Below are 10059 nucleotides of genomic sequence, written 5' to 3'. Positions count from 1 at the left end.
TGCTCTTCCAGCAATCCAAAGGCTCTAACATGAGGCTACAGCTGTTATAAACACAAAGGAGTGTCACTATCCATATGAAACACACTGAGAATCCAGGGTAGTGTAGCCTAATTACAGGGGGACAATGTCAGGGACCTGGCAAAGCCAGTCTGCAGCTTGATCAGCATGTTTCCATAGCATCAGGGATCCTCCATATTCAGGTTTTCCAAACAGTCCTGCAGCAATGTTAAAAATAGAAAATTGCTTTAAAACACAATATAGTTAATAATGAAATAAATCATAATGATTGTTATTCCCTAGTAAATACTACTGGACATTGCACGGCAGACAGCAAAGCTGTTTCCAGAAAAGACACAATCCTAAATTAAAGGCTCATTAAGTCTTTCTGCTGCAATCATCTTTCATGGAACACACTGGGAGCTCTAACTGGTGTGCATCCCCTCCCTGCTCCCTTCCCAGTGTGGAACAAGCAGAACTGCTCCCTTAGGTCACACACAGGCTGGTTCAAGGCTTCTTGAAGGCTTCAGTAGAAATGAGTCCTGTGCTGACACAGAACAAGCTTAAATGGCAGTCTCCACACCACAGCTGTTCATTTGTCATTGCAGTTCTAAATAAGCCTTTTTAATAAATAATAGTATTTAAATAAATTAATTTTAATGTGAATCAAGTTCAACTTGATTGAGGAATACTTACATTCTTTTCAATAATAAAAATTCTGTTATGTAACAATAATCATAATAGTTCTGTAAAGCCAACTCCTTTCTACAGGGAGAGAACAGCACTGACAATCTCAGGTAACTAAAACCCAACACTTAGATCAGACTTCACTTTTCCCATCTCCTTCCCTACTGCTGTTCTGGGCTTGGTCTGTGTTTTAACATAATCTGCAATCAAAATTGTAGCAAGATCGGTATCAAAGGGCTGCTCTCAGGTGCAATGGCAGAAGGAGCCCTGGCTGCAGTGGGAAGATTATTGCTGCAGGACAGGGGCCAGGCTGTCTCCTCAGGCACTCAGCTCCAAGGTGAGCAGCTCTTGTACTTCAGCATCTGCTCTGTTCCTCAGTACCACAACTTCTTGGAGGAGCCTTGTCTCACTGGCTCTTTGTGCTTGTTTACTGGGACTGTCCTCTCCCCCATGCTCTGGGATGCAGAGCTCATGTTCCACGTCCTCAGGCTTCATAAATTCATCTGCTGCTTCTCCAGAGCCTCCTTTTCCAGTTTTCTACTCTGTAATTTCAAAGAGCTCATGAGAATCCTGGTGCTCCAGGGGCCTTTTTTCACTTCCAGCACTAAGTGGCAGCCATTTGGTTACAGGCCTTCCCAGTTTTTGTGTGCAGTGGGAAGTGGCACATGGCTTTTGTAAGGCACCTCCTAGCTGACAGTGTGAAAAACAAAAAGACTTTGAAAGGTTTAATTTTTGTCATGAGCACTGGGAAGGGAACAATTCTGAAGAAAAAGTATTTATAGACATGTAAGCCTTGGCTATACATTCATGTGTTTGGAAAAGGAAAATAGGGGAGACGAGCTTGGAAAACCAACAAGGAAACAGATGGAATAATAAAACATATTCTGCTTAACCTTTGGCAGAGTAATTTTACCAAGGTAACCATGAAAAGAAGAGAGCTGTGTCCTACACTATGTAAGAACAGGCAACAGCCTACTTGCAGGTGGGGGATTTGAGCAGTTGCTGTTTTCTAGATCTCTCTCGTGGGCTGGGGAGCTTACAGAAACCCCTTGTCAGATCATCCTTAATGCTACACCAAAGTTCTTCCACATGTACAGCCACTTGTCACTGTCACAGTAATGGAACAGTTTGTGTAGTGAACAAATAATGCATCCCCAGACCCCAGTTAAGGTGACCCAGTTAAGGGCACAAATACTAAGTTAGCCTGTCCTTCCTTGCTATTTTACTACCACATTAAATCTGTCGATATATGTCAACACAACTCTACATACAAATACTAATGAAACAGTAAATAATTTTTGTCTAAATTAAAAAAAAAAAAACTCAACACAAGCAAACAAAAAACCCCAAAGCAAAACTAAACCCCAAAAAGCAGCTACAGCCAGTTCCAAGGAGAGGGAAGAGTTAACTGCCTAGGAAATAAATCTCAGTTTGAAGTGCTTATCCCATCCCAGACCCCCAGGAAATCTGGCTTTTGAGAGCTGAGCTGTGCTGCCTCTCAATCCCTCTGCAAGCTTTTCAAGGAAGACATGGGGCACCACCATGTCCTGCCAGGTCATCTTCCCCAGCAGAAAGGGCAGCCTGGAGCAAGTCCAGCTAATGGCAGAAGACGTCACTCCATCCACAAGGCCTGACACATAATAAGCAGTTTGCGAAGGTGAAATCCCTTTATATTTCCTTTCCCAAGTCACAGTTAAGGGCTCTCTCTCACTCTTTGTGGTGACACAGGAGAACTGGGCCCACCTGACAGAACAAAGGGCTTGAAATCCTTCAATACAAGCTCAAACTGAGATAACAGCAGGCAAAGAGAAGAGCACTTGAGGTCTTTTTCCCCCTCTTTTTTTCTTTTTTTAAATTGTTTTTTAAACTCATGAGTTTGGAGTTCTGACTTCTGGTGGCTGTAACTCAGGCTGTGTGGTTACAAGCCCTGGCAGTGTGGGTGGCAGTAGACCCAGGTCACACCTCAGGCTGCCCTGGCTTTCCATCAGCAGGCCTGGTGAGATATCCACTGCATGGCTCCCAAAGCTGTGGTCACCACAGCGTTGTACTGGGAGCTCATTTCAGTGCCACACTGCTGTGGGACAGCACAGACAGTGAAAAGCAAAAGTGAAGAGGAAACAGAATGGAAGACTCTTTGCTTTTCAGGGCAGCAGAAGCTCTGCACTTTCAGCCAAAGGATCAGGGTTGGCAAAGAGCTTTCTTCTGATAATGACCTTTCAATTCCTGCTATTGCCCTGGGGACTGCAGGGACACGAGGAGAAGCAAAAGACCCACTGCCGGTGCTTGGGATTACATCCCACATAGCTCTGTGCTCCCAAGATACACCAGAGCCTGCCACCAGCCAGCACACCTGGGGAAAACCACAGCCTGAGCTGTGCCAGCTTCACCAGGAGCTAGGAAGGGCTTTAAAGATGGCTGAGGGAGATGGTGCCAACAGTAATTTCTCCACCCTCCCCAAATCTACCACATTCCCTACAACAGGGAGACAACAGGGAGAGTAAACTGGAGCACTGGAACCATGGCTGATTGCCCATCAGCTACTCACAGCAGCAGTCACAGGACAGATTTCCCTTCCAAACACCCAATATCCCTTCCTGGAGAGTTGAAACCAAGACCCTGTTCTAAGGGAGTGCAACTGAAGCAACTTGAGCAAACCAAAATGCCAGAGCACAGTCAGGCAGGTGAATGCTGATGCACATGCCACACCTGCAGGGCTGACAGAGCAGCTCAGCAGCTCTCCAGCCACAAAGCAAGCACAGATGCTGCTGCAATCCCTGTGGATGGAATGTTTTGTGCTTTTACACTTTCAGGGGCCAGGCTAGGCTGTGTCTCAGGCTGGGATCTATGGCACACATTCTGCTTTGACAAGCTGAGGGAAGAAATGGCTCCTTGGGCAAGCTGGCAGATACCCCAGCTTTGTATTGTAGAAAGGCAGCTGCTGAGAGGGTTTGTAAAAATAAACATTCCCCAGACAAGCACCCTGTGGCTGGTCTTCAAATAAAAGCTCATTTTTAGGGTAGAAAGCATCACACACCTAGGCAGAACTGGTCATAGGAGCAGACTCTTCTGACTGCTGCTGTCTTTCACTACAGGATCTGTTCCAGAGTGCCCAGAGAGGATGGGCTGGAGTCCTTGAGTTTGGCTGAAACTGGAAGCAGCAAGAAGACCATCTTGGAAACAGGAGGTGGAGTTTCTTGCAGAGAAAATGTGTATCATATACTGGAAAAATGACACAAAAGCTGGAATGGCTGTCACTGTCACATCTTCTACCTCAGCCTTGTCATGGTGCTGCCACAGCCAGTAAGAGGTCACCAGTTCTGCTTTATGTGAGGCTCTGTCAGGCTTTGCCTGGGCTTGTCTTGGCCTGCCAGGAGCTGCTGTAGCTCGTTTTGCTGTTACAACAGCTGGCTAATGACCAGGTGACTGCACCAACATTGTCTTGGGTTTGTGCAATTATCTGGTGTTTGGGCACAGTGAATCCAGCAAATGGGCAGCACGGTGATGAGAAGACTAGAGCCTCTGTCAGATGGGGAGAGGCTGAGGGAGCTGGGATAGTGAAGGTCAGACATTAGAAAGTTTACATTAATGAACTACACATGATTTGAGTACAACCATTAGTATTGTTGTAACTGCACAATCAATATCTGACTAGATTGCCGGAACTTCGGGTGTGAATTCTTTTTGCTGGTCCAAGAGTCTAATATGAAACATCTTAACTCAGACAAAACCGAATGGCAAGAGAGATACAGATGACACCCTAATTTTGTTGTCACCATGAAATCCTCCCCCTACTTGAAACTTGGGCCAGAGCAGTGCCCTAGATGGTGGCTTCTGGTTCTCCAGTAGAACCAGGGAAAGCAGAAGTAGAGGGATGTCAGGAAAAGAAACCCTATGCAAATTTTAGACTATTGATCATCCACATCACCTCAAAAACTGAACTTGGCTCAGAGTCAGCACCTACAAAGAGGGACAGAGCAGCTGTGCTGTCTCATAGAATGCACTATGGCATCTTTCAAGCAAGTCTCTATGTTGGCATTTGAAGTTGGAAGGTCTGTAGTGTGCTCTGCAAGGTCCCAGGACTTCCCCACTTCAGATGCTTTGATGCAGGTCAGGACAAATTCTAACCATGGTTTGTGTGCTCACTCAGTGGCACAGATGAAAGCTGTTTGCACTAAAAGCCTCCAAGTCAGAAGGCTGGGCACACTTTTCATGTCACTAGCCTGTATGTGGTCAGAAAGAATTTTATTTATGCTCCATCCTGATAAGTCCACCAAGGCTGAAAGCAAAACTAGGCTTTGCATGGTGGCAGGGAAGGAAGAGGAGAGCTTACTGTGCAGAGCACAAATCAAAACAATCCCAGGCTGCTCTCCTGTCATTCAATTAATGGGATTTTTTTGCTTTCTGCTCATCTTTAGGTCAGGAGCAGTCCCTCCCAGTGCACCAGGTTAATTGTGGGCTTGGTGCAGAGCTGGTCTGCACCATGCCAGGGTAAGCAGTATGAGGTTTGGCCAAGGCCGAACACCAAAGCCCAGGGCTGCTTTCCTTAAGCCTGCCACAAATTTTCCACCATCTTGCTGAAGGCTTGCCACCAACCCCTTTTTAAATACAAGATTCATTGTCCTAATTGTGTTTATATCCAAAACCCAAGCATTTTACTCCCACTTTTGAAGATCTCTAACACCCATTCACACTCTAATACCATTACTTTTAATTGGCACTTACTCCCTCCATCATTTTCCACCAGCAGTTTCCTGAGGTCAGCTTGCTTGTTTTATCTATCTGGGATCTGCAGATACATTGATGTTCCCAACACAGCTGGCATTACACAGCTGGTCACATCCTTGGTCCCATCTGGGTGAGTTATTCCCTAGGCAGCCAGCACCGTGTGCACATGCACACCATAAGGCTGGATTTTGGGAAGCCCTCACTGCACCAGCCACATCCAGCACAACCAGCTTGAGCACAGCACGCGCCACGACTGGGTTAACCCCATGTGAGCACAGCTGTGGGCAGCACACACCTGGGGTCACTGCCAGCACGCTCCATGGTGGCAGCACCTCTGTTCTGGAATGCCTCTGCGTCCAGCAGGTCACCAGATGTGACACAGGGTGACTGGGCACCCATGCGCCATCCCGGTCCAGCACCTGCCTGCAGGACATCCACACAAGCTTACCTCATGCTCACACTTCAGTGCCAAAAGGCGCACAATATACTCCAAGTGAAATAGGATCTTTTAATATCACATATCCAAACAAATAGTTCTCATTTCAAAATGCAAAATAGGTCCTTTGAAGATCAGCTGCTCCCAGGCCGTGTGAGCAGGGCGGGGCACAGCTGACTGGCACAACTGTTGAGGTCAGACCTCGTTTCTTTGGTAAGATACATGCCGGGAACAACGCAAATGTAGAGTTGTACCAAAAGAGTCCATTGACAAGACTAATTATTACTCCACACCCCTTATTAGAGATTTGCATTTTAAAACAGTCATATACATTAAATAGCTCTCCGACGTCTAGATAGCAAACATTTGAAGTAGCACATACTCTGCTACCCCCACCATTTTAAGAACAAGCAACACATGTGGGAGAGAAGGGAAACATTAAAAACAGGCTGTCTGTCTCACACAGTTTATTTAACAATAGGTAATAAGAAATCAATTTTAACAGTCTATACAGTGATCGAAAGTTCTTATTTATAAGTAACCAACTTTAATTGCATGATATACAACATTTGAGGGTTTTTTGCTTTCTATTTTCAAGTTTTACAGAAAATGGAAGAGGGTGGGAAAGGGGCATGGGAGAGAGAAAGCAAGCATAAAGAAGAAACCCCAGGGACTTTTTCTCAGGTTGAAATAATCCCGTTGGAATTGTTTCTTACCCTCTTTTTTATGTTTTTTTTTTCCTTTGTTAGATGTAAAAATAACAAAAAAATTCTTTCAAGAAAACAGAAACCACAATATATATACTACATCCATTTGGCAGCTGCCCCTGTGTATTTCCAAAAATGTTGTCTTCTCTCTACATGTACAAATTACTTTAATACTTGAAGTTTTTTTAAGCTCAGACTCTTGTATAGAAAATTCTTGGAGGACAAAAGTAGACTTCAGGAGGGGACTGAGTTATTTAATATTTTTACATTTTTCAAAGAATTGACGTATTTCCAACCAAAAAGGAAAAGATTGGTATTTATTTTTATATATATATATTTATATATGTAATGTAGTTTTAAAGCAACATTAACCCCTTTTGTCCTCCGGTTTTAGGAAAGGTTCTCCTGTGTTTTTCTGTTGTTCTGTTTTTGTGGTGTTTTTTTTCGCAGTGACATCAAGAAAAACCAGAATAGGGAAAATGTTTACCATCTGCCTCAGTAAATAATAACTATCAATATTACATATTTTCATTAATTTAAAAAAAAAAATAAAACCTATTGAGAGGCATGAGCAGGCCATCCTTTGGTGAGCAACCAAAAGACCGCCTTACTCCCCAAACCTCCCCGACGCACACGAGGAAAAAAAAAGCCAAGAAAAAGGACTGGTTATGATTCCAGCCATAACAAAAATATATTCTTTGTACTCTACTGTCCCTCAGGTTCGTTGTCGGTTTGTTTTTAAAACCACAAACTACTGCTGCAGAGTTCAGATGTGTTCCAGGGAAAAATGTCGTTTTAGCTAAGAAAGATTCAAAAAAATTTGTCTTCAGTACAAAAAGTCTTGCGAAAATAAGTTTTTTTTATTTTCTTTGTTTTTTAATTATTTTTTTTTTGCTCCCAAAATGCTACAACGTGTCTAGTGTATGTCTAGTGTACTCTGTGAAAGGTTTGAATTCAAGTCTGAGTTCTCGGAGCTGAGCCCCAGTTCCGTGGCGCTTGTACCATGGAGGCCTGCCATGCCGGCATTGCTAGCAAGCTGGGAAAGCATTGCACTCTGGTCCGGGCTGGCAAAATGCCCTTGATCCATGGGGTTAGCCTGGGCAGCTACCAGTCCTGGATGTGGGGAGCTGGTCTGCGGGGACACGTGGTGTGGAGAAGGCTGAGGCTGCATCCGAGGGGATGGGCTGGAATGAGGGGGCTGGGACTGGGGCCGCGGTGAGGGTACAGGCTGTGGAGAACGCACTTGATTGGTGAGTGATGAAGGGAGCTGCTGGCCCTGGAGGTGCGGGGACTGGGCCTGATTGGGGAGCATGTGCTGTTGGGGGCTCATTGGATTGGGCTGAGCTGGGGATCCCATCTGCTGCTGAAGCAGCCTCTGCTGGAAAGCCTGTTGCAAACTGGCTCCTGTCTCTGCACTCATGGCCTGTGGAAGCTGGCTTATTTGTCCCATGTTTCCTTGCTGCATCTGCTGCATGTGATGCTGCATTCGCTGCTGCTGCTGCTGGGGATACCCGACGCCCTGGGGCTGCTGAAACTGGTTGTGGTTGGCCATCCCCGGCCCCAGCGCCGGTCCTGCTCCCTGCTGCTGCTGCTGCTGGTGGCGCTGCTGCTCCATCATCTGGTGCCGTCTCATCAGGAGATCTCGGAACTGGGGAGCCATCCCCGAGTGATTCATATTCATCTGCTGTGCCTGAGGATTCATCCCAGCCATGGCCTGCTGCGGCTGCTGCTGTGGCTGCTGCTGGGGCATGCTGGGTCTCTGCACTCCTGCTTGCATGGGGTTCATGTTCTGCATGGCCGGGTTGGGGTGCACCCCTCCCTGCTGCCCTTGCATGGCCTGCTGCGGCTGCAGCCCCGGCTGCCCCTGCGGGAGGCCAGGCTGCCCCGCCATGGCCTGCGGGTTCTGCGAGCCCGCGTACTTGGCCGCCCGCTGCTTGATGAAAGCGGCCAGCAGCTGAGGGTTGGAGTGGAGGATGTTAAGCACCTGCTGCTGCTGCATGGGTGAGCTGGGAGACCTGAGAGTCCGCAGTAGGTTTTGTAAGGCCGCCTGGGGCAGAGGCTGTTTGGGCTGAGCGGCGCCAGGTACCTGACCCATCCCTGGCTGAGGGGCCATATTCATCGGCTGACCCGGCTGAGCTACTGACATCATGGATGGCCTCTGCATTCCTGGCTGCAGCTGAGCTTGGGGTAAGGCCCCCTGCACCCACGGCGGCTGCTGCTGAATTCCTGCCGGCCCCATTCCTTGATCTATATGGCCGCCGGGACCTCTGCCTATCTGTGGAGGGTTCATTCCCATCGGTGGCATCTGGGGCATCTGGTGCTGAATCGGCCTTTGGAAGATCTGAACCTGTGCCATCTGGCGCTGGGTCTCCGCTGCCCGCTGGATCTGCATGGCCATTTCCACCGCTGCCGGAGGAGGACCCTGAACTGGCGGCTGAGGCGGCTGAGGTGGAGTCGGAGGCGTCACCTGGCCGCCTGCCTTGCCCTGGGACACGGCGCCGGGGGGCTGAGTTCTTGGCATGGTGTAGGGCGGCATGCTGTTGGGAGGCGCGGGCTGAGGCTGTGACACGGGCTGGGGCGGAGGCTGGGGCTGCGGGGTTTGCGGCGTCGGGGGCTGCTGGCCCGTCGGAGTCGTCGGCGTGGCCGGCGTGGGCGAGGGCAGTCCTTGCTGCTGGCCCGCCACGCCCGTGCGCTGCATGCTGGCCATCCTCCTGCGGAGCATCTGCGCCTGCTGCAGGCGGTGCTGGAGCTGCTGCTGACGGAGTTTGTGTTTGATGTTGAGGCAGAAGGGCACGGGGCACTTGTTCTCCTGGCAGTGCTTCGCGTGGTAGCAGCAGAGAGCAATGAGTTGCTTGCAGATGGGGCACCCTCCGTTGGTCTTGCGCTTACAGCCTTTGGTGTGTTGGACGACCCGTTTCATCTTCTGACAGGACGGCAGCGAGCAGTTGGCATTGCGGCACTGGCAGGCGTGCACCAGAGACTGGATGCAGCGCTGGATGCTCAGGCGGCGCGAGTCGCCGGGGCTCTGCGTCGTGGCTGTCTGCTGGTTGTTGCTCTCATCGTCCAGACCGAGGCCTAATTTTTCCATCTTGTGGTCATGGTTTTTAGTGTTATAGCAGGTGATGCACAGGTCATAATCCTGAAAAGACAACAAAGGACAAGTTATTAGTGTTCCTGAAACTCCATACGATAAACGAGTAAATGATGTCCTGCCACCTCAACAATTACTCCCAGTCTGTTCCAGGCAAATTGTTGCTCTGGGGAAAAATTCAATCTTTCATGTCATGTTGAGGTACTAGAGAAGGAATAAATCCAAATTATAGCCAGGGAAAGTGTGTGGGTGTAAGGGTAAGGGTGTCTGAAAGCTACACAAATATATAAACCTTGAAAAACAAGTTGGCTCTGAGCTAGTAAGTCACACATTATTCAGAAAAATCCCAACAGGAAAGGAGAAGAAATAGGCAGGGACAAATAGCTACTCATCTGCTCCTACTTCAAAAGGAGAGA

The 10059-nt window shown here is 48.0% G+C and overlaps 1 protein-coding gene across 1 annotated transcript in view; it reads right to left on the bottom strand.

The window, feature by feature from the left end:
- Positions 1 to 6297: 6297 nt before the first annotated feature.
- Positions 6298 to 10059, bottom strand: part of EP300 (E1A binding protein p300) — a 61474-nt gene continuing 57712 nt past the window's right edge. The window contains exon 31 of the mRNA XM_058804572.1: positions 6298 to 9691. Within this exon, the coding sequence (XP_058660555.1) occupies positions 7469 to 9691 (2223 nt within the window). The 3' untranslated portion in view covers positions 6298 to 7468. The remainder of the gene's footprint in view (positions 9692 to 10059) is intronic.

The sequence above is a fragment of the Ammospiza caudacuta genome, chromosome 5 (genome assembly GCF_027887145.1).
Source record: "Ammospiza caudacuta isolate bAmmCau1 chromosome 5, bAmmCau1.pri, whole genome shotgun sequence".
Classification (NCBI taxonomy): Eukaryota; Metazoa; Chordata; class Aves; order Passeriformes; family Passerellidae; genus Ammospiza; species Ammospiza caudacuta.
Note: the sequence above shows the minus strand (reverse complement) of the source record. Positions and strands in the feature narration are given on the sequence as shown.